Source organism: Nuphar pumila, chromosome 6 (assembly GCF_984573655.1).
Source record: "Nuphar pumila chromosome 6, dmNupPumi1.hap1.1, whole genome shotgun sequence".
In the NCBI taxonomy this organism is placed as follows: Eukaryota; Viridiplantae; Streptophyta; class Magnoliopsida; order Nymphaeales; family Nymphaeaceae; genus Nuphar; species Nuphar pumila.
Window position 1 is genome coordinate 36,265,705 of NC_143254.1, and position 25,092 is coordinate 36,290,796.

Consider the following 25,092-nt stretch of genomic DNA (forward strand, 5'->3'; position numbering starts at 1 on the left):
AATACATGTACCCCACTAAAAACATGATATAGGCTACATCTATACAATCAGATCCACAATCAATGGGAATACTAAATAGTACGATACTTTCAATAATAGCAAAGATAAGCCCATAGTTATGTCACTTGTTAGGAAAAAATTATAACTGGAGTGTTGGCAAATCCTGTGAAACAAAACGCAGGAAGCGTACTTGAATTCGCCATGGATCGCAATTGCGTGTAAGGAATTTGGCGTTCTCCCCAGCCGGTCGACACCCATAATGAGCCCAGGCCTTAGGTCGACGGTGAGCAGGACCCTTCCACGATATCAGAATATGGAATTGTTTTGGCAGGATAATTGTTATGAATCACTCATTATCTTCATAGCCTCCTAACCCCTTTATACTCTTAACCCCTTTATATAATGAGAGAATAAGGCAGTTACGTGAATGTGGTCTCTCCACATTCACGTAACTCTCACCCACTAACCCCATTATGTGGCCACTAATGTGACCTACTAATGGTTGTCAAACTGGGTCACACTGTGGGTTGGACCCTTAACCCATAATGTCCAAGATTTTTCCACTTGACCCATTGACACCAAAAGTGTACTAAATCGAGGTGTATACCGTTATCTCGATTTAACTCTTCATGTGGGTTTACATGTCACCCTTTATCATAAGGATGAATCTTATGAGTCATGGATATAAACACTCCTTTATGAAATGTCATATCAGAGTTACCAGTCGAGGAAGCGGGAAGCGGGAGCGGGAAGCGAGGCACTTTCAAAAATTTAGGAAGCGGGGAAGCGTGGGACCACTTAGAAGAAAATTCTGAACTGTCTCGGAAGCGACCTAGGAAGCGAACCGAAAACGACCTAGGAAGCGAGGGGGAAGCGAAAAAAATGAAAAAAATGGCGAAGCGTGGGGGAAGCGCGCTTCCCATTTATGGGAAGCGTGTTTCCCATAAAAGGGGGATGCGCTTCCCATAAAAGGGAAGCGCGCTTCCCCAAAAAAAGGAAACACGCTTCCCAAAAAAGGGGGACGCTTCCCCTTATGCTTCGGAAGCGCGACGTTTTGCGCTTCCCCTTTTGCCTAGGCGCTTCCGGTAACTCTGTGTCATATTCTCATGTACTACACTACAATTCACCTTCAGTGCTTAGGCATGTAGAAAATTACATTTATGAATAGGTTGGTCTCTCACCTATTCTATTGGTCCTTTAATATTATTATTTTGCTATTCACTCTAACCCATATGAGAGATTCTTTATACAAAATCAACAATAACACAAAACCTTAGAGAATCAAAAACATAAACACAAATGTGATCACATAATGTATTGTCATACATCAGAAGGAATAAAAAAGACTCATCCCCTTTACATGTTGGGAATACAATCCCGGTGCTAGCCCTTTAGTAAGGGGATCCGCAGTCATTTCATTCGTCCCAATTGTATCAATACATACTAGATGATTCTCAGTCCTTTCTTTAACAACAAAATATTTTAACTCCATGTGTCGACACGATGTTGGGCTCTTGTTGTTATTTGAAAAGGACATGGCTGCTTCGTTATCACAAAAGATTTTTAGTAGTCTCTCAATAGAGTCCACTATACTAAGAACCATAATGAAGTTTCTTATCCAAATGGCATGTGACGAAGTCTCATATAGAGAAATAAATTCTGCTTCTATGGTATGAGCAGCAGTGGTAGACTGCTTTCCACTTCTCCATGAGACAGCACCACCCGCTAGAAGGAAAATGTATCCAGTAGTAGATTTTCTACTGTCAATACACCCTCCTAAGTCCGCATCAGAGTATCTAACGACCTCTAGGTGATCAGCTTTCCTGTAGGTCAACATATAGTCTTTTGTTTCTTGTAAATAGTGCGTAACCTTCTTCGCTGCCTTCCAGTGCACAATGCCTGGATTTGACTGATATCTACCAAGCATTCCCACAGCAAATGCTATATCAGGTCGAGTGCAGGTCTGCGCGTACTACAAACTCCTAACTGCCAAAGCATATGGGACAACATCCATCTGAGCTTTCGCAATATCATCCTGAGAACAGTCCTTAAAAACCTGAAAGACCTCTGATTTTTCAGATAATAAGTAGAGATACATATACCGTGAGTAATCGTCTATAAAGGTGACAAAATATTTTTCACCTGTATAACACGATGAAAAAGAGACGCACACATCCGTATGCACTATTTCTAACTTTTCATTGCTGCGTTTGGCATCTTTTTTATATGTGTTAGACTGCTTAGCCTTTATGCAGTCAACACATGGCTCTATATTCGTAAAATCAAGGGATCCGAGGATTCCCTCTTTCACGAGTCTTTGAACTCTCTTTCGAGATATGTCCTAACCTCCGATGCTAAAGCAAATAGGATTGATCATCCTTTAGGCCATGTTTATTGTCAATCATTGTGTTCTCAATGGAGTGAGATTCCCGAATTTGGAATTTGGTTCTTAATCGATACAAACCATCACACATATATGCAGAATCTATATTCATTGAATTTTTCATAATAATAAGTTCAGATTTTTCAAATTTAAAAGCAAAACCAAACTTATCAAGTTTTGAAATTAAAATTAGGTTCCGACTATAAGATGAAACATAAAATGTATCGACCAAATCCAATATAAATCCTGACTCCAACATAATTATGCAGGTCCCAATGCTCTTGACATGTGAACGCATCTTATTTCCTTAGAAGATGCTTCTTTCATGCTCCGTTGGTTCCCTTTTGCTCAGAAATGCCTGCAAAGAGTTGGCAATGTGCACCGTGACACCAGAATCAATCCACCAACTATGCAATGGAACGTGAATTAAATTGCACTCATGAGAAACGAATGACTTATTACCTTTATTTTCGAGTCACTTCTTTTACTTCAAACAGTTCACCTTCTTATGCCCCTTCTTTTTGTAGAAGAAACACTTTATAGAAGGGTCTCCTAACTGGGATTTAGCTTTCACCTGAGAGTTTGAACTCTCCCCAGTGGCTCTCTTCTGATTCTTCTTTTTGAATGAGTTTTTCTTTGGCCTCAACCTCTGTTTATCCTTATAAGAGGCCATATGTGCACTTGGCATCCTCTCACCCTTCAATCTCTCCTCTTATTCAACACACTTGGCCAAGAGGTCACTAAAAGACCACTCACCATTATGTGTGTTGTAGGAGATTTTAAAGGGTCCATACTCAGTAGGTAACGAGGTTAAGATCAGATGAACTAAGAAGAAGTCAGAGATGGCGAACTTCATGTCATTTTGTTGAGTCGCAATATTCCTTATTTTCAAAATGTGTTGTCGGATGTGACTGTCACCAACATATTTCATTGACACTAATTTGGACATGAGCGTACTGACCCTTGCTTTATTAGAAGTGACGAACTAAGCCTCAATGGCTCCTAGAAATTCTTTCACTGTCCCATAGTGAGGAATGGCACCTCGAATATTCTTAGCCACCCGAGATTGCAAAAGCAACAGGCTAAGTTTGTTTGAGCGCTCTCACTTCTCAGAGGCAACCTTCTGATCGGTTGTACTCTGATCTGTAAGAGCGGGAGGTTCGTCAATTCTAAGGGCCAGATCTAAATCCATATAGTCCAAAGTGAATAATACGATTTATTTCCAATCAAAAAAATTTGATCCGTCTAAAATGGGGATATTACTAGAACCGTTGATAAGGAAAGAACCTGATAAAACAAGAAACAAAAACGGAAAGATATTACTATTATTGCTCAGACGAGACTCGTGATGAAAAGGTAAAATTGAAACCCTTTATTTTCACCTTTTCTGAGACAAGCTTAGTTGAGCCATTATCGTTCCACTTTGGTGAAAACGACAATACTCATAGTTGTTCTGTCTCTTCAATTCTCAAGAAATTGACTTCAGTTGGTGAAACTAGCAGATCATGTAACCAGAGGCAATTCAGCAATGTACCTTTGGGTACGAACATGCTTCATGGGCTGGAATACACATCTACTATCACACCTTGTGTAAATTTAGAACACAACGACCTATCTTTGGGTAGAATCGATGTTTCATAAATTCATACACAATCATAATAACGAATCTTAATACGGTCCAAAGAATTCTTAATTAACACGACTCAGATCACTTTGGTGATTACATGAATCGGTCAATCAAGATCTTTTACCAAAAATTCTATTTGTATTATGGAGCACGCTCATGCACATATTTTAATGCATGTATATTCATGACATAATATAAGTTCATGCTTCAACTAATATACATAAACTAATTGTCATGAATTTAGTTACAATTCATGCTTAAAACCATCATGCACAACTTAAGCAACACAAAATACATGAATTAACATGCATAAGTCATGCATTATCCACATTATAAAGCATGAAAAATAACAAAAGCATGCTCATATGGGTAAAACCCAGGGTCCTCAAGTAGGAACCAGTCTGAAAACACCATGAACTAGTCTGAAACCGCCCTGAACCGTTCATCAAAGGGTCTGAATCGGTTCTAAACCTTATGAACCGATACTAAATACGAACAAAAGTTCATAAAAACTCTATGACCGAAAAGCCAAAATCCCTGTACCTTCATAGATCCATGAGAACAGGTTCTTAGCATCTCGAAACCGGTGAAAAACTAGAAGCAACTGGTTAAAAACGACTCTGAACCGGTTCCGAAAAGGGCCGGATCAGGTTCCTGATCCGGTTCAAGCCAAACAGTACCCGAATCAAACGTAAGACTGGATCCGATCCGGTCTGAACTGGACCCGGGTCTAGCCCGGTCCGAAAGAGACCCGGATCGGACCCGACTCAAAATATACCCGGGTAGGACCCGGTCCTAAATGGATCGGGTCTAACCCGATCCGAGAGGGACACGGATCTTTCCGGATTAGACCCAGACCCGGAACCATTATGGGTCCGGGTCAGATCCAAGAATAAATGGCAGACCCAATCCACCCAAATGGGTTTGGATCGGGTCTGTCACCGGATCACCTTGCTGGACCCAATCTGGTACCCCGATGGTTTTCTGTTTGCGGTTTTCAAAGAAACCGAAAGGGTTTCTCCTCTAAGAAAACCCTTCGTCGCCCCACAGCGACCCATTTCGCTGTACGGCGACCGACGTCGGTGCTCAACCGGCGACGGTCACCTCCCCCGGCGACAGCCCCCTCGTCTCCGACTAACCCATATGGCGGCAGCAGTCTATGCTTCAGAGGAGTACCAATACCCCCGGTGGCACCTCAGCGACGCCAGCAAGGCCACCGGCGATTGACGGCTGCCCATGCTGGTAAATCGCCCACGGCGATCAACCCGACGACAGGTAAAGGATACAATTTCTTTCTTTCTTTTTGTCGCCAGAGCAACCGGTAAACTGGCGATGTCGTTGGGCAGCCCGTGGCACCGGCAAGGCCACCGCTGCCACCTGTAGCTCTTTGGCAAAAGCCTATCGACCAAAACCCCCAACCCGACGGCTGACGGGTTTTGGTGAAAAGGGGGTTTTTAACCCCGCTTTTTCCTTGCGAGCAGCACAAGAGGTAAGGGGTTTGCCGCACTCCGCCCGCAATCCAGCGGTCCGGCAAAAACCCCCTTCCTTCGGCGACATCTCACTACGATCCCGACGCCGACAGAGTTTTCCTGCTACCCAACGACGCAGATTTAACTCTCAGCCTCCTGCAGTGAGAGCTGTCGCCCCACGGCAACAGTTTCCATACTCCGGCAACCGTCATAGCCCCACGACGACGAACAGTCACCGACGGAAAGGCATTGTCGCCGGTGAAGGTTGTCGCCCCACGGCGACAGTCTGTCAAAAGGGGGGGTGTCCGGTGACTGTGTTTCTGAATACATATGAGCTAGACAGGCTCAATCTGTTACAGTCGCCGGACAGTGACAATAGTCGCGAAAATGCCGAAAAGGCCCTACACGGCCATGTGCAGCGGAAATGCGTGACATGGTCCCATAACCCAATGTTGGCAAATCCCGTGAAACAAAATGCAGGAAGCGTACCGGAATTCGCCATGGATCGCAACTGCGTGTAGGGAATTCGGCGTTCTCTTTAGTCGGTCGACACCCACAATGAGCCAAGGCCTTAGGTCGACGGTTAGCAGGACCCTTCCACGATATCAGAATATGGAATTGTTTTGGCAGAATAATTTCTATGAATCATGAAATGAAATGGGGATCTTCGAAACACGAGCTTAGATTCACAAAGGCAAGTGTCAAGAATGACACTAAAGCATAACCCTTAAAAAGGGTATAACTGGAAACAAAATAAAAATAAAAATGTATTCTTTATTGATATGAAAAACCAATTGCTTAAGAAGCATTGAAATGAAATACAAGAGGGGCTGAACCCCTTTATATACACAACTGAAAGAGGACTCAATAGAGTTGTTGGATTGTGTGAGTCTAACAGCTCTATTGCTAGTCAAGTCTGGACAGGACTTGACTAGCAACAGTCATTCTAGTTCAAACTGAACTAGATGACATAAAGACAAAAAATAAAAATAAAGGAAAAAAATTACAGAAAAGAAAGAAATGAAAAATGTATATATATATATAATTATATATATATACAATTTTACATTTTAACACTCCCCATCAAACTTACGGTACAATGAGCGAAAGTTTGTCTAAGAGAAAGTGAAATCGGGGAGCAGCGAGAGGCTTTGTAAAGAAGTCTGCTAACTGATATTCTGAAGTGACATATGGCAGATCAATTATCCCATGTAGATATTCCTCTCTGACGTAGTGACAATCCATTTCGATGTGTTTTGTGTGTTCGTGGAATGTTATGTTACTGACAATGTAGATCGCACTTTTGTTGTCACAACACATTTGTGAAGCCTTTGTTGCTTCAGCTCCCATGTCAGCAAGCAGTCGTCGGAGCCAAACTATTTCCATAGTCGTGGTTGTCATGGCTCTGTATTAAGCTTCGGTGGATGAGAGAGATACCTTATGCTGCTTTTTACACCTCCACGAGATCAATGATTCTCCTAAAAAGACACAAAAGTCAGTGGTTGAGTGTCTGTTATTGGGATCACCTCCTCAATCAGCATCAGTATATGCAATTAAATCAAGAGAAGAGGAGGAAGATAAGAAAAGTTCTCATGAAATAGAGGACTTGATGTATCTGATAATACGCATGACTGCTCCTATATGAACAGAAGTAGGAGCATGTTGAAATTAACTTGCTGTGTGAACAGCATGTGTTATATCTGGTCTGGTAATTGATAGATAGGAAAGTGCCCCGACAAGCTGTCTGTAAGGAGTAGGGTCTGCAAGAAGTTCTCCATCATCAATCTTCATTTTAACATTAACAACTTCTGGAGTGTCAACTTTCTTATCATCAGTAATACCATACCTGAAACAATAGCAAAAGCAAATTTAGTCTGAGATAATAAATATCCTCTAAGAGAATAAGCAACTTCAATGCGTAAAAAATATCTCAATAAGCTCAAATCAGTCATTTCAAAATGAGATTTAAGAAGTGTTTTGATTGTTTCAACTCCTTGTTTATCGCTTCTGGTGATGATCATATCATCCACGTAGAGAAGAAGCACAATGATCCCTGCATCAGAATTCTTAATAAACAAAGCAGTGTCAGTTAAACAGAATTGAAAACCAATATCAATCATAACACGACTAAACCTATCATACCAAGCTTTTGGTGCTTGTTTAAGTCCATAAAGAGTTTTTTCTAAGCGAAGGACTTTACCCTTAGGAATACTTAGACCAGAAGGGGGTTTCATGTATACTTCTTCAACTAGCTTTCCATTTAAAAAAGCATTTTTGACATCCATTTGAAAAATAAACCATTTTTTTATATAAGTTAAGGCAATTAAGGTTCAAACAGTAGTCATACGAGTCACCGGAGCAAAGGTTTCTTCATAATCAATCTCATATTCTTGGGCATAACCTTTGGCTACTAAACGGGCTTTATATCTTTCAAGAGTACCATCACTCTTGGTTTTAATTTTATAAACCCATCGACATCCTATAGTTTTCTTTCCTGGAGTAAGATCTTGAATATTCCATGTAGAAGCTTTTTCAAGTGCATCTAATTCAGCTTTCATGGCTTCTATCCATTTGATATCATTTTTTGCTTGAAAATATGTGTATGGTTCTTCATATGAGTGAATTAATGCAATAACTGCCCTATATGTGGGTGAGAAAGACTCGTATGATACAAACTTTCCTGGAGGCCTCGAGACTTGGGATGATTGTCTAGTTGGAATGTTAGAATATTTTTCAAGTGCACATGGAGGATTAGACTCTTGTCACCTGGAATATTGAATACTAATATCTCTATGAACTTCATTTTCAACATTAAGATCAATAATTCTTTGATCATCATCAAAGTTACAGTCAAGGTCATATTCATCAGATGTTGATGTTAGATCTAGCAAAAAGGAGTACTCAGCGACGTCTTTTAATTTTCTAAAATCAAAGAAGCTCTCCTTTTCAAGAAAGGAAACATTTCTAGACACATATAGTTTATTATTTTTGAAGTCAAAACATCTATAACATTTCTGGTTTTCAGCATATCCTAAAAAGGCACAGGGAATCGCACGAGGGGAAAGTTTATCATTTTAGTCAGTAAATATGAAACATTTGCACCCAAATATTCTTAGTCTAGAGTAGTCTGGAGAAATGTTCATAAGTTTTTCAATTGGAGTGATATTTTGTAACGAAGAAGATGGCATCCTATTAATGAGATAGGTGGCAGTTAAGGCAGCTTCTGCCCAAAAGTCTTTCGGGACTTGATTTGCTATTAATAAAGTCCTAGTGGTTTCTATAATATGGCGATGTTTTCGTTCTGCCAGTCCATTTTGTTAAGGTGTATAAGGACAAGATCTTTGATGTGTGATGCCATGCAATTTAAGATAATTTTGAAAATCTGTGGATAAAAACTCTCCCCCTGAATCTGTGCGAAAAATAGTAATATCATTTTGAAACTTGTTTTTAACCATATTATGAAAAGTTTGAAAGTATGAAAATACTTCAGACTTATGTTTGAGAAAGTACATCCACGTATGTCGGGAGAAATCATCGACAAAAATAACATAGTAAACAAATCCTCCTTTAGAAATTACTGGTGCAGGGCCCCAAACATCCGAGTGTATTAATTTAAGTGGTCTTTAAGAGAAAAAGGTTTTGTTCTAAAATGGTAATCTTTTCATTTTGCCGAGAATACAATCTTTACAATCTAATGATTTAGAGTTACGAAATTTCCCTAGATTTGGAAAATGTTGGATTTTGGCTATATGTGGGTGACCAAGTCTCTTATGCCACAGTTCCAACTCTATTTTTTGAATATTATAACAAAAAGCTTTCTTCGGCATTTCCAAAAAATCCATGTAATAGAGTCCTCCTTCTCTATGGCCTTCCCCAATCAGCTTGCCTGACTAGCGATCCTGTACCCAACAACCATGAGAAGAAAAAGAAATATTACACCCATAATCAGAAATTTGAGATACAGATAAAAGATTTAAATTTAATTTGGGAACATGTCTAATTTCTGGAATAGAAAATTTCTTTGTTTTATAATTTTTTTCAAAATTTCCTATTCCTTCTATTTCAAGAGAAGTCCCATCAGCAGTAAAGACCTTTGACACACTTGTTTTATTTTTAACACATTTGGATAGACTTTGATTATTTGGGGTCATATGAAAAGATGCACCAGAGTCAAGGAGCCAAGAAATTTTACCTAAATCAGAAAAAGATGAGGTTTCTGCGCCGGTTGAAGCTTCAGATGAGGAAGAGACACCTTTGATGAGAGGCTGAAGAATCTCCATTAGTTGGGCCAGGAAAACTAGTGCATCCTGATCTTTAGGCTCCGATCCAGCAATTGCAGCTCTTTTTTCTCTCAGCTCCTTAAGTTTGGGACATTGTGGCATGTAGTGTCCCGGTTCATGACAGTGATGACAAATAACTTTCTTCTTATCATAGTCACCATTTTGTCGGTTAAAGTGAGGAGGCCTATATGATCGAACATGATTCCCTGGTTTAGACACGGCTAAAACAGAATCATCTTCAATTTTTAAAGAACCTTTCCGGAGACGATTTTCTTCCATTGTTAACTCTTCAATAGTTTCAACAATAGAAAGAATTTTTCCCTGGTGAAGTAGAGCCGATTTAGTGGTTTCGAATTCCGGCCTTAATCCAGTGATAAACTGGTAAAAATGTTCAGCATCAAGTTGTTTCTGACGAAGCTCGATGTCTTCGGCACAATGCCACTTTGGTTCTAAAAGTGAAAGTTCTTCCCAAAGTTCGGACAACCCATTGTAATATTCACGAATAGTTTTGTCTCCTTGTGTCATCATTCGAACTTTTTCTTGGAGGTTGCACACATGTGCAATATCTTTAAGGGAATACATATTCTTAAGGTATTCCCATGCCTTATCAGCATGATCAAATTTGGCAAGACTTGAGCATTTTTTAATGTCAACGCTATGACATTATCTTCGCATGAGATATTCTCCATTCTTTCCATTTCTTCTCGTATGAGGCAATAGCCTTGATTTTCTCTTCTTCCGATAGAGGGATCGCTTTATCTCCCTCCTTTTTAGTAAGAGATAGCTTAGGTTCCGAATCGGAACCATCCACAATCTCCCATAGGCCTTTTCTCCATATATGGTGCTTCATGATTGAAGCCCATGTTACATAGTTCGTGTCGCTTAGTTTCATAGGCATGATGGTGACTTTATCATTGTCATCCATCGATTACAAGGAGAGAAAGAATAGGGATAAAAGAGAAACAAGAAGGAAAATGAAAAAGAAAGAAGAAAAAAATAATACAACAAGATGTGAAAACTTCCCCAATGAAGTGATAAAACACTTCTCTTCAAGTGGCAAACACTTTTGCAAATGGGCACGAAAACCGAGGCAGATTTTCCTTAAGATTTAATACTTCCGCGGCTCTAATACCATGAAATGAAATGCGGATCTTCGAAACACGAGCTTAGATTCACAAGGGCAAGTGTCAAGAATGACACTAAAGCATAACCCTTAAAAAGGGTATAACTGGAAACAAAATAAAAATAAAAATGTATTCTTTATTGATGTTGAGATTAAGAGGTTTTAAGTTTTATGTTTATTTGATATTGTTGAGAATAGGTGGGTTTAAGTTAAGTCTTTTTATATTAGAGGCTATTTGAAATTATGTTTTCATAATGGGCTTAGATGTAATTATTCTTTTTAGCCTCTCTCTATTTAACATAGAGAGAAGCCCTAATAATGAAGTTAACGTGTTTTATATGTGCAGTCGTCTCTCCCTCTCTCTCTCTTTTCTCTTTCTCTCTCTCTCTCTCTACCTAGGGTTCGGTGCTTCTTTCTACATGGTATCAGAGCCATCGATCGTGGGAGCGTGATCGAAAAGCTTTTGTTAATAAGGTCAGCTGGTTAGATTTCTGTGTAAGATCTGTTATCAGATCTAAAAGGAAGCAGGATGTGTGACCCCCTGCAGTTCTGGTAGCTCTTTTTTTTTGTGATTCCCTGTTGCCGAGTTTTTTATCCCTGCCGTGATTTCCTGTTGTGATGTTGTGATTCCTTGCTGTGATTCCCTGCCGTGATTCTTGCTGAGTTGTATCTCTGTCGTGATGCCGTGATTTCCTGCATTGTTTTGTTGCCGAGTTCTTTTATTATCGTGGTTTCTGTGATTATATGGCTGGGAGTAGCTGTCGTGAAGTTCTATTTTTCTGTGTGCTCAAGTTATCGCTAGTTGTGAAACTGGATGGTGAGTTCATCTCAGATTCTATTTGGTGAGCAGCTGACGTGATTTCTAGTTTTTGCGTGCTCATATTATTGTTGGTCGTGAATCTGAGTATTGAGTTCGTCTCAGATCCTATTTAGTTGTTCGATTTCAAAAGATGAATATCAGCAACCGTGATTCCCTGCTGTGTCGTGATCTTTTGGCTAGAACGTGTGTGTTGTGAAAGCAGCATGTTAATCTATTTTTTTTTTTTGGAAGCAGCAGGCGTGATCCCCTGCAGTGTGGGAAAATATTGTGTTTGTGGGAATTTTGTTTGTCGAGGGATTCTGTGTTGAGTACTGCTACTGGTTGTCGTAGTGGTTGATGCGTGATGGTAACACACGCTATTCCCTGTGTCGCTTGAAGCCTGTCCAGATTTTATCTCTGGTGTGGAAAACTCTGTAGTCGTGGAAAACTGACGTGTGATAGTCTGAAAACCAGACACATCGTTATCGGGTTGGATGTATGATCTTGATTTGCAACCTATAGCCATCCGTGGTTGAGGTGGAAGGTTTTGGTCTCGAGGCACTTGGGACTTGGTTGATCCTCCCACAGATGCAGATATTGTAGGCTGCAAATGGGTATATAGCATTAAATATAACTCGGATGGGTCGATTGAACGGTACAAAGCCCGGTTGGTTGCAAAAGGCTACACTCAGACTTATGGTGTTGACTTTTTTTAAACTTTCTCCCCAGTAGCTCGTCTTGGCACTATTTGTCTCGTTCTTTCTGTTGTTGTGCACCATGGATGGCCCATGTTTCAGTTGGATGTCAAGAATGTCTTTTTGTATGGGGACTTGCATGAAACTGTCTATATGCAACAACCCCAGGCTTTGAGGTTCAGGGGGAGTGTCAGAAGGTGTGCAAGTTGAAGAAGGCTATGTATGGCCTGAAGCAGAGTCCGCGGGCATGGTTTCATAAATTATTTGAGGTAATGTCGAGCTTTGGATTTGTCAGGTCAGCTTCATATCACTTTTTGTTTATCAAGAAAACCAGTACTGGAATTGTTGTTATGGTGGTATATGTCGATGACATCATATTAACAGGGAGCAGTGCCCAAGATATTTCTGCAACAAAAGATCATCTTCAGAAACACTTTGTTACTAAAGATCTTGGTCACCTTCGATATTTTCTGGGTATCGAGGTTGCAAGAAACAAAGAGGGCTTAGTGTTGTCTCAAAGAAAGTATGTGTTGGACTTATTAAAAGAGACTAGAATGCTAGGAGCTAAGCCAGCTAATATTCCAATGGATCCCAAAACTCACATGTTCGATGAGAAGTCTGACTATGTGGATAGTGCCAGCTTTAGATCCTTGGTGGGTAAGTTGCTATATGTGACTGTTACTAGACCTGACATTTCATTAGCCGTGAGTAAAATCAGTCAGTTCATGGACAAACCTACAAAAGTTCACTGGGATGCAGCTATGATGGTTCTTCGGTATTTAAAGTCATCTCCTGGTAAAGGTTTGTTGTTTAAATGAAATTCATCTTTGGACGTTGTTGCTTACACTGACGCAGATTACGCAGGATCTGTTGAAGATAGGAAGTCAACATCTGGATTTTGTGTGTTTGTGGGAGGAAATCTTATTACCTGGAGGAGTAAGAAACAAACCGTTGTAGCCAGGTCGAGTGTTGAATCTGAATACCGAGCAATGGCCCAGACTGCAGCGGAGATTATGTGGGTAAAATCAGTCTTGACCGAGCTTCAGGAGAAAGTATCCCTACCTATGTTGATGATGTGTGACAATAAGGTTGCTACTTATATTGCCAACAACCCAGTGTTTCATGAAAGGACTAAACATATTGAAGTTGACTGTCACTATGTTCGTGACTTGGTTCAAGCTGGATATATCTGCACCGATCATGTATCTTCCGAAGATCAAGTAGCGGATGTTTTTACCATAGCCCTGGCGAGACCAAATTTCTCAAAATGTTGTGACAAGCTGAGCATGATTGATATCTATGCTCCATCTTGAGGGGGAGTGTTGAGATTAAGAGGTTTTAAGTTTTAAGTTTATTTGATATTGTTGAGAATAGGTGGTTTTAAGTTAAGTCTTTTTATATTACAGGCTATTTGAAATTATGTTTTCATAATGGACTTAGATGTAATTATTCTTTTTAGCCTCTCTCTATTTAACATAGAGAGAAGCCCTAATAATGAAGTTAACGTGTTTTATCTGTGCAGCCGTCTCTCTCTCTCTCTCTCTCTCTCTACCTAGGGTTCGGTGCTTCTTTCTACAATTCATATGAAAAACCAATTGCTTAATAAGCATTGGAATGAAATACAAGAGGGGCTGCACCCCTTTATATACACAACTGAAAGAGGACTCAATAGAGCTGTTGGACACACAGCTCTATTGCTAGTCAAGTCTAGACAGGACTTGACTAGCAAGAGTCATTCCAGTTCAAACTGAACTAGATGACATAAAGACAAAAAATAAAAATAAAGAAAAAAAATTACAGAAAAGAAAGAAATGAAAAATGTATATATATATAATAATATAATATTATTATTATTATATATATATATATATGTACAAATTTATATTTTAACAAATCACTCATTATCTTCATAGCCTCCTAACCCTTTTATATAATGGGAGAATAAGGCAGTTACGTGAATGTGGTCTCTACACATTCACGTAACTCCCACCCACTAACCCCATTATGTGGCCACTAATGTGACCCACTAATGGTTGTCAAACCGGGTCACACTGTGGGTTGGACCCTTAACCCATAATGTCCAACATGGAGGTCTTTTTTTACTTGATCTGAGCCAGTAAGATGCGTTTATCATTGCTCTCTCTCTTTCTCTCTCTCTCTCTCTCTCTCTCTCTCTATATATATATATATATATATATAGCTCACAATAAAATTTTCTATTAAGCTCGAGAAAATCTTTTCATTTAAAAAAATATACAAATAAAATAAAGAGTAAGAAAAGAATAGAATTTGGCTTTTTTGCAAAAAAAGTAAAGAAAAGATAAAGAAGGTTTTAAAGCATGAGAAGGATTAAGGAAAAAACAAACTTAAAGTATAAGAGAAATAAAAATGTAAAAATACTAACATATAGTGGTCTACCATGATATTTTGAAAATACAGCAATATTTTCCCTTTTAAATAAGATTTTGAATTATATTGATAATAGCATGATATTCTTAAAATATCATTGACACCTGTGACAATTATATAAATAATCTAGATACTAGAAATAGGGAAATATTGGCTACAATTGACTGTAATGTACTCTCTAGTAGAAACCACCTGTTTTTTACTCTTGATTTATTTTCATTTGCAGATTAAGCCTTGTGTGTATGATCTATATGGCTTGTTTAGTCAAAAACATGTTCCTGATCACACGATTGTGTTGTCTAAGCAGTTCTTAAGAAATTTTAAAATTAACAACCCAAATGCACCAAAATTTCATGAATGATTGTCAAAACCTTTGTCACAGGGACTCGGCAAAACGGGTAACGCACGACGCGGGTGCGGCACCCGGTGTGGTCAACCGGACCCTGGGTGTGGTCAACGCACCCAAGGTCATTTGTGTCTTTTTTTAAACTTTAAAAAAAAATCACCCGATAAATGTGCTGCCGAAGGGAGGATTAGGGCAAATTTTTGCCCTAATCCTCCCTTCCTCTTCTCCGTCGGACCCCGCTGCCGACCGCTCCACCGAACCTCTCCTCCTCAGGTACGCTCTATCCTCTCTGAATCTCTCTGCTCTCCTCTCCGACTCTCTTTGCTTTCCTCTTTGACCCCTCCACTGCACAAAGAGGGCGCAGGGAGGGGGCTCGCCCCCCTGCACAAAGAGGGAGGACAGAGAGGGGGTTTGGCCCCTCCCCTGCACACAGAGAGCGCAGGGAGGGGCTCGGCCCCTCCCCTGCCAATAGGAAGCATAGGGAGGGGGCTCGGCCCCTCCCCTTGCCGCTATGTGAACTTTCAGATGTTCGGTATCTGTTGGATCAGGTGGGGAGTCGAAACAACTCTCCTTACTGCACTGATATTTTCAATGTCGGAATCGATGGATGACGCTTCGCAGTTGCGCGGCCTTCGGGCCAGTGCAGCGATGTTTACGACGGATGCTACCTGGTTGATCCTGCCAGTAGTCATATGCTTGTCTCAAAGATTAAGCCATGCATGTGTAAGTATGAACTAATTCAGAATGTGAAACTGCGAATGACTCATTAAATCAGTTATAGTTTGTTTGGTGGTACCTGCTACTCGGATAACCGTAGTAAAGCTAGAGCCTGTCACAGGGATTTGGCTAGCAGGGTGCCGCACTCGCATCGATGCGGGTGCGGTCAACCCGACCTTGGATGCGGTCAACGCACCCAGGGTCATTTTAGTCCTATTTTCAGACTTGAAAAAAAAATGCCAAGAAAATTTTTTTTGCCCTATATGTCACATGGATTCTCCAACTAGGTGTCGCACCCGCACCTGATGCGGTCAACATGACCCTGGGTGCAGTCAATGCACCCAGGGTCATTTATGTCCAACTTTTGGATTTTATATATATATAATTTTTTATATTTTTGCCGCACCCCCGCACCCGCACCTGCACCCGCACACGCACCCGCACCCGCACTCATGTGACATAGGCTAGAGCTAATAGTCATGTAGATTGTTAATTTGATTTATTGCATGCATGATGAATTGATTTGATGATATTGTGATAATTGTTTTTTATTTCATTAGTGTTAATGTTGTTAACTGATAAAACTTAAAAATTATAATATATATATATATATATATATATATATATATTTTTTGTTTTTTTTTTGCCGCACCCCCGCACCCGCACCCATGTGACATAGGTCAAAACCATTTGATCAAAAGTGTGACCCCCAATAAACGAACTTGCCAAAACACATATATGGAGTACTGGGGTCAGATTGATCATAAAGTTTGCACCTATAGGTTTCTACCAGAGGATATGGTACAATAAAGTGTAGCCAATGTTGTCATATATATATATATATATATATATATAGACACACACACACATCAAAGGAAGGTCCAGAATCTACAACCAACAATGATTGAACGGCTCCCCTTCTCCAATGCTTGAACATCTCATCGATCAGATCTCATATATTTGTTTTTTATAATTTATTTAATAAGAAATATGCTTTACACGAAGACTTTACGACATATAGGCATGTTTTTCGAAATGTGAAAAGTCGACAGCTCACAATTCATTTAAAACTTTATAATACAAAGTATTATGGGCCATTGATTTTTAACACTTTCAAAAACGCATCTAAACATCGAAAATTCATAATCCAAAACATGTCACTCACTAAATGAATGATAAAAATCCAATATGTATAGTCTGATCGATGAAAAACTCGAACATTAGAGAAGGAATGCCGTCGATTATCATCGGTTGTAGATTTTGGACCTTCCTTTGGTTGGACGGTCCCCATATATATATATATATATATATATATATATATATATATATATATATAGAGAGAGAGAGAGAGAGAGAGTATGATGTGTGATATGTGGCATCAAGAACACAAATATTATATAGGTGTTTGTGCTTTGTGCATGTGTGCAGGCATGCATGTGTTAAAATGAAAAAATTCTGATTAGAAAATAACCTCAGGAAGTGTGTTAAAATCCTTCACTGCCTTGTCCCTTGCAAGGACAGACATAGTCCCATCCAGTCTCCGGTACTGTATACATGAGTTTTTGAGTGGAACTTCAATAAGGTCCAGCATTCTCGTCCACTGGGAGAATACAATAGCTTTCTCTCTTACCCTCAGAACCTGATGATTTGAAGTTTGCTCAGCATCTAAATGGCTTTCGTAACACTCACACAGAGAACATGCTTCAACAACAGAATCACATGTATTTGCTGGATTATAGCTAACTTCACCACTGTATTTCTCAGAGGTGCTTTGTGTGCTTGTTTGCTGTGCTTTTGGTAGTGACCGCAGAATGTCAAGGGCAGCTTTGATTTTTGATGATTCAAAGGACGAAAAATCAATGCAGTGCTCAGCTGTCTCAACAAGTTCAGAACTTGATTCATCAAAAAAATTGTTCTGACCGACCTCATCCAAGAGGGAACTTGTAAGTGTACTTCTTGTAAATATTGAAGAGATATCCATTCGAGTTTTGCACTGAGATGCAGGACAAAGGTTCTCATCACCAGACAGATGCTCACAAATGCACTGATTGCAGAAAACATGGCGACAAATTGTAACAATGGCATCTTCTGGTGGATCCTGGAAACAAGTGTAGGTTACCAAATAGAAATCAGAGGAAAGTACTACTTTGGAGTCCTTGAGCTTTAAAAGGTACAAAAGGAAAAAAAAAACAAAAAGGGCAAAGAATTGAATGAATCAGACTGATTATGGAGTTTGAGCAGCTCAAATTGAAAAAAAAAAGTTTTCATGTGAGTCTGTCTTACCGGTTAGGAGGATTTTAGCAAGCATGAGGTACTCTACATTCGTGACACAAAAGCTACTCAAGAGAGAAGCACTAAATAAGAACCAATTTTCTTATCAACAAATGGAGAACACATTTTCTTTTTGAAGCCAAGCATATGTATAAATTTGGAGAAACCTGAACTGAAGATAACATGAGAGGGAAATGAAAACATAGGTTCTTACATCAAAAAATACACAAATTCAAGAAAGCATGCTCCCTCTAGAAGCTAAGAAACTAGCACACAAACATAAGTAATCAAAGTGGTTGATTATCGTCTTAGTAAGAAGATCAAAAGCTAAGATGGCTATTTCTCATATATGCCATTGTATTAGATAACTACCACGAAGGTGAACATTCGTGAAATAGAGAAGTGTTGCACTTGGGGCCTGCACGGACCAGCCTCATAATCACCATCTTACCATTGCAGAAATAAGTCAAGTGATTAATCTGGTTCTCATGGATAATGAATCGGTGCTAATATAATGTCATGTTGGTCACGTTACTGTCCAAGTGTCTCTATATAACATCACTATGTCAGGGTTTAACAATGTCACATAGCTGATTCTTGGCATTACTGATCATAATACAGGAATTGGATGGTCATTCTCCATTGAGAACTTTAGGATGTCTTTGGATACTGAAATTACAATGTTACTGTAATATGGTGCATTAAACTACTTCTCGTCAATTTTAAGCATGTTTGCTGAGTTATATTATACTATATAAAAATGTTGCCTATTAATAACGTTATATTGAATTTGCATGACATTTGATCCAACACAAATGATCACCCTTCTCGGACTACAACCCTAACCAACCACTTCTTCAAACATGGAATCACACACCTTCTATTTTGGAGTTATACCTCTTTGCCCTCAACACTTAGGATTCCCTCTGAAGTAGCAGTGATAAAATAGGGTTTCTATGTGATCCTGATATTCTTCTGTGAAATCTTTTGCTTACAGATCTTTCTGTTAAGTTGTGTGTGTGTATATATATATAGTAGGTGGTAGCTGCCTACTCTGTTTCGTGCCTACCACCAGCCTATCAGGCTTTGAAAGGGTTTTTTCTATTTTTTCTAAAATCTGTCCAGACTCCATACATATGTAATCTACATGCTTGATTTTATAGGAATCAACGGTATACAATTTTAAAAAATATTCTATGCTTAAAAAGTCATATTTTTTATCAAAAAACATGATCCAAGTGTCATTTCCTAACAAATCGACCATGTTGAACACATCTACAGGGTCAGATTTGCGGAAAAAAACAGAAACACCTATTTACTGGTTAGGCTAGCGGTAGGCTCAAAAAGTGGTAGGCAACTACCACTTTTCCTATATATATATATATATATATATATATATATATATATATATATATATATATATATATATATATATATATATATATATATATATATATGTTGATTTGTATGTGTAATAGGTTATGTCAATTAGGGGTATTTTGGTCATTTCTCTTGTATAAAAGGTGGTACCCATCAGGGGCACTTTTGCACTTTTCTTTTTTTTTTGTCCTTGTTCTAGACGTTGGGACTAGCCCAACGGTTAGTTGGCTAGCCCCTATTGTTGCATATATACACTATAAACATGGGGTCCCTCCCATATTGTAGCAATGCTTTTCTTAAGCATTTTCCATCAATATAACTATCTATTCTTTAAGAGTTTTTGCCCATAAGTGGCTTGTGTTCTTGTTTGCATTGGCCCATAAGAGATTTGTTGCATTTGTGCACTTCTTTGTGTTGTTGTAAGCTATGTAACCTGGGTACAGGTGCGGGTACATGTACGGGTACGGAGGGAGGGTATGACACTGCAATTCTAAAAAAATATGGGTATGGGACACGGCTATCTATATATGTGTATGTATATATATTAAATATCACATAAATACAAAATAAATTCAAAATAAACTGAATATAATCTAAATATATATGCTATATTTAAAATATATTATATACTGAAAATATAAAGTTATAAACTGAAAATATAATTATAAATTATAAATTGAATACAAACTTGTATGTATGGAGGGTAAAATGGCATGTCGAGGTGTCAACGTGTGTCGGTGCGAAGGGCAAAATTGAGTGTCCAGGTACCATAAGTTGTAATCCCATAGTGGCATCTATTTATGCACTCTTGTATTTCATTACACTTTCTAATAAATTTTATTTCCGATATACTCCACTATTAGGGTTTGAAATGCTTTTCTACTAATGGCGTTATATTAAACAGCCCCAAATGTTTCAACATATCAATGGCAAAAGATATCACAAAATGGCAATCCACTGCTTCAGGGAAAGACAACATTACAAGATTATAATAGAAGTGTACATTAGCATCATCCAAATGGGGCTCTATGCAATAAAAAATGTTTCTCTATAAATATATTCTGGGAATAGTAAATAGCAGAATCCCTTTGCTGAAGTTCTATAAAAGCTAGCTTTAAAGGTTTAGTCCCATTTCTTATATCAAGTAACAGACCTGTCTGTAGTTTCCTGTCTGGGGAAGGTAGAAAATAAATAGATAAATGACTCAATCCTTTTGAGTTTTGGCTTTTACAAAAGATATATCAACTTATCAAAATAAGCTTCAAAAGTTTTAATCCTATTTCTTACCAGGAAGTAACATATATTGTCCACACTCCACAGCTTTCAGCCGGGAGGAGGTCAAAGTTCATATAGATTATTCAAAGGACAGCCTCCACCCTTGTCCAAAAAGGAGGAAAAGAAAACACATCTTCATTAAAGAGAAGCCTATCACATGATCCACTCCTATGAAACTATCCTCTTGGTTTTTCAAACATACAAGTTTTCACCCTTAGTATATAGCTCATTTAAAATATACCTGTTTCTGATATTTTGAAGTTTGAACATAATTCGTGATGAGAGCACATGAAAAAGTTCCATTTATCCATCGAAAGTACAAAAAAACTCAAAGTTGCTGACCAAAAATTCATGATACCAATTGTGAAGAGTCACTGAGGAGTGTTTGAGGAAAGAATGGCTTATCCAACCATCAAAACTCAGAAAACATCCAAATAAAAGAAAAAAAAATGAAACCACGGTTAGAATGACTCCAAATTACAGGTAAGCAGACCATCAAATTTTTTAAAGCAATCCCTAGAGTTAGGACATTTCTCAGTGTTCCAGCACAAATTCCAAAGAAGTTTCTCAAGACACCACTACACAAGGTGACAGCAAGTATAGAACTGTCAAAGTACTTGATACGGAAAAACAAACTCCTAGCCAACTATATTTAGATAAAATGGTCCATTAGAAACCAAAACTATCATGAGATTCATAAAGATGAAATGCATTGAGAGAGAAAATATCATGGAACTTCAAAAGAGCAAAGGTAAAACACGAGATAAAAGCAATCAAAATGAGGAAAGTTTGTACATTGCAGATACCACAGAGTGCCCAACAATCTTCCAAACAATTAAGTAGTTCTTTCCGCTGTTCTCTAGGAAGATTTCTTGCAGACTCTAAGGAGGACCGCAGCACAGAACTTGAATCAAATCCTTTAACAAGATTAGGGTGATCACAAGCTTGACGAAGGCGTAAAAGCATCAATAAGATATTCACATAATTTTGTTTCACAGTTCCAGCATCTGCATAAACCTGAAATGAAGAGACAAAAAAAAGATAAATGATTGCCTTGTAAAAAAAAGTGATAAGCTCTAAATTTAAAAAAAGAAAAGAAAAAGAAAAGCACAGATACAGGTAACGGATGAACCTTGAATAACTTTTTTAATGGAAGTAATAAAGGAAAGGTTTATAATAATAATTCAAATGCACTGAAAGAAAACAGAATAGCACAAGATTAAAAAATATGGAATACTAAAACATAGGGCACGCACCATCTGTAATAAAAAATTTAAAAAGAAAATATTGCTAAACCAGAGCTCTTCTGACAGAACTGGCTGATATCCCAAATATACATGCACCCACTGAAGTATATTATAAGCCAGTCTATCTAGCAATCTTGGCCGAACAAATGGTAAGGGGCCATCGAAGATGCACCAAGCTAACTTCAGACCAAAGTGGAATTGACCTAAACTGGCATGAGTTTGAGCTAGGAAGCATGGAGACTCAGGTAAAAGAATGGCTTCACAAGATAGCAAAATATGACTCATGAATACAAGCTGAAACAAATGATTTTGATCTGATCAACCCACCAGAGTCGTTCATGAAAATGTCATGTTATGAATTTAATTTGAGAAGCTCCAAAAGGTTTATATATTGCATCAAACAAAAACATTAGAGAACGCAAAAGTGTGAAAGATGGCAAAAATGAAAAATACAGCCTAATAACCTTAACCAAGAATACACCAACATGAACATGCCCTTACCTTAAATTGTTCACGTGAATCAGCCTCTAGCCTAGAGTAGTAGTAGCGTTCCTCTGCAGAAAAATCCACCTTCTTGAGAGATATGGACTTCGGAGGCAGTTTAATAATAGGCTCTCCATCAATAAGTGTTCCTAGATCATTACAGATAATAACATTAAAAACTATGAAGAAAGTCACTAATCATAACACAGACGGCACAGATCTGTCAAAATTGCAACTTACTAATGTAAGCAAAAGCAAGGAAACACACTCACATACACACACAAAAAATGAGAAACATGGGATCCAATATATGCTTGGTCCAATAAAGGATTCCTCAAAAATCAAATCATCAAAACATCAAAAGCATGTCAAAGGAGCAACAGACATGACCAGTAACCCACTTGGCTGTGAAATAGAGAAAAAATAACAAGTTGAATTGTGTGTTACCAGTACAATCACTGATTAGATCAGCTTTCATTCCGCGGCTCATGAAACTTAGACTACAGATATAAAAATTAGAGTTACAGACCATAAATTGGAAAGCTAGCATGATTCCAAAATCCACATGTATCTCATTCAAAAAGTGATGTGGGCCTTTCAGAAAATTGAATGGCGAGATCTGTGTTTCATCTTGACCTCAGCATAATCCAAACTGGTCAAAACACCTTGAGAAAATGTCATGATGAAGTTTCAAACCAATTTGATAGCCATTGCACTCTCTAGAAAATCCTTGGGTTGGAATATATGCTTAAAATTTCCTCTTTCACTTATGCTAGCTGCTATATGCCATCGCCTTGTTAAGCCAGCTTAGTGAACCTCTCCTGTACTACAAGGTATGTTACAAGGCACGGGAATAGATGCTGGCATCGAACTGAGGTTCAAAGTGTCGGACACATTAAGGCTTAAAGACTGGACACATAGACATGTATATCTGTGTGTGCATGTGTATTTTGGGCATACATCCAAAAGAGCAAGATATATCTGAAACTTCAAAATGCAAACCGGCGTGTCAAACCATTAATCAATGAAAAAGAGACTAAATAAAATACTAAACTTCACTCAGAATTTTTTGCTCAAGGATTTATATAGGATGTAATTTTATATAAAATTAGCCACAAGAAGTATGTTTAAATTCAAAACAGAAGAAAGAATGCTGTAAAATTACAAAGTGCTCATAGATGCCTGTTAGTGATGGACACATATATGAAGTGCCTATAAGTGTAGGACACTCCATGTGACAATAACTTGATTTTCCAGATGTTTCCAAGGAGTATCAGTGTTAGTATCTCCAAGCATTAAACAGAGACATGGCTGGCTGTAGGAGCGTCAAGGCGACATAGTTTACAAGTCCCTCTATACCTCAAGAAACTAACAACCCTTCCTGTATGAATCTGATATCCCATATTCCACTCTCAGCTTTTCTCCTTTTTTCACAAGGGGCCACTTCCCTTTTCAGCTGCTTTTACCTAGATAATCTTACTACACCTTTTTCCCACTCTGTGAGTAAAGTGGACAGTGAGTCTTTGTGCTCCACTGCAGCAAAGCCTGAAAAGGCAGATCTTTACTTCTGAGTGGGGCAAGATGTGATTCATAGATGTCCTTTTTTTCCCTTTAATGAAGAAACTTGTGATTCATGATGTGACATTTTGTCTGTTACTTTGGGAAGGAATTGGCACTCTGGAGTCTGGAAAGCAGATTGACATAGGACACATGCATGACAACTTATCTAGCACGGATTTCTATCACCTTGCTCGAGATCAAACATGATGGTTGTGTATATACTATGTATATATCACATACTTTTGTAATATATTTTTTGTTATTTTCTTTCTTTATTTTTTATTTTTATTTTTATTGTTTTGTTTTTTGCTGGGTTTTGACCAGCCTTGACTAGCCGTTAGGACTAGTCTAACATATATACTATGTATATATCACATATTTTTGTAATATATTTCTTGTTAATAATGTTGTCCATATCGTAGCGTATCATATGATATGCTACGATACATATCGTATTGAACCCCATTACTGATACGATAGTGTGTATCGTATGTGTATTGGGTGTATAGTAGTACGATATGGTATGATACACCCCATATTGTACGATACACCTTCGATGGAAATAAAAAAGAGAGGGTATTTTCGAGATTTTTTTTGGGTTTAAGGGCCAAAATACTTTGTTTTGGAGAGCTTCCCACGCACCCTAGGAGCCGTGAGACCATTTTGGGGGCCGATATTTGCGTTTGGAAGAGGGGTTTTGTGTTTTCACCACGTAAAAGTGCATTTTTTCACCGTATTTTCACCCAAAGAAGTGGGTTGAGGTAAAAAAAACCTTATTTCTTGCTTTTATTGAGTTATTTTGAGAGAAATAGCTTCAAATGATTCTGCATGGCAATGGGGCACTTGTCTTTTTTTATGACTCTTGTGGCATGTTATTAATTGAAGATACTATTAATTTGCATTGTTCTTATGAGATTTGATGATTGATGGTGTGTTATGTAGCTCGTAGAGACATACATGCTTCACATGTGATTTTATTGATGCATTTTGTGCATTTCACAATTTTTTGTGTTATGGTTTTCAGAATT

General features: G+C 38.4%; 1 protein-coding gene across 5 annotated transcripts in view; it reads right to left on the reverse strand.

The window, feature by feature from the left end:
* The window catches only part of LOC149834637 (helicase-like transcription factor CHR28), a 32,391-nt gene that overhangs the window by 2,038 nt on the left and 5,261 nt on the right, over positions 1 to 25,092 (reverse strand). For all 5 annotated transcript variants that reach the window (XR_016432796.1, XR_016432795.1, XM_090011509.1 and 2 more), the window contains 3 exons: positions 22,523 to 22,653; positions 21,570 to 21,791; positions 17,320 to 17,946 (listed from right to left, as the gene is read on the reverse strand). Coding sequence is in view for 3 of the 5 variants with exons in the window: in XM_090011509.1 (XP_089867635.1) it covers positions 17,320 to 17,946; positions 21,570 to 21,791; positions 22,523 to 22,653 (980 nt within the window). In the remaining 2 variants the exon portion in view is untranslated. The remainder of the gene's footprint in view (positions 1 to 17,319; positions 17,947 to 21,569; positions 21,792 to 22,522; positions 22,654 to 25,092) is intronic.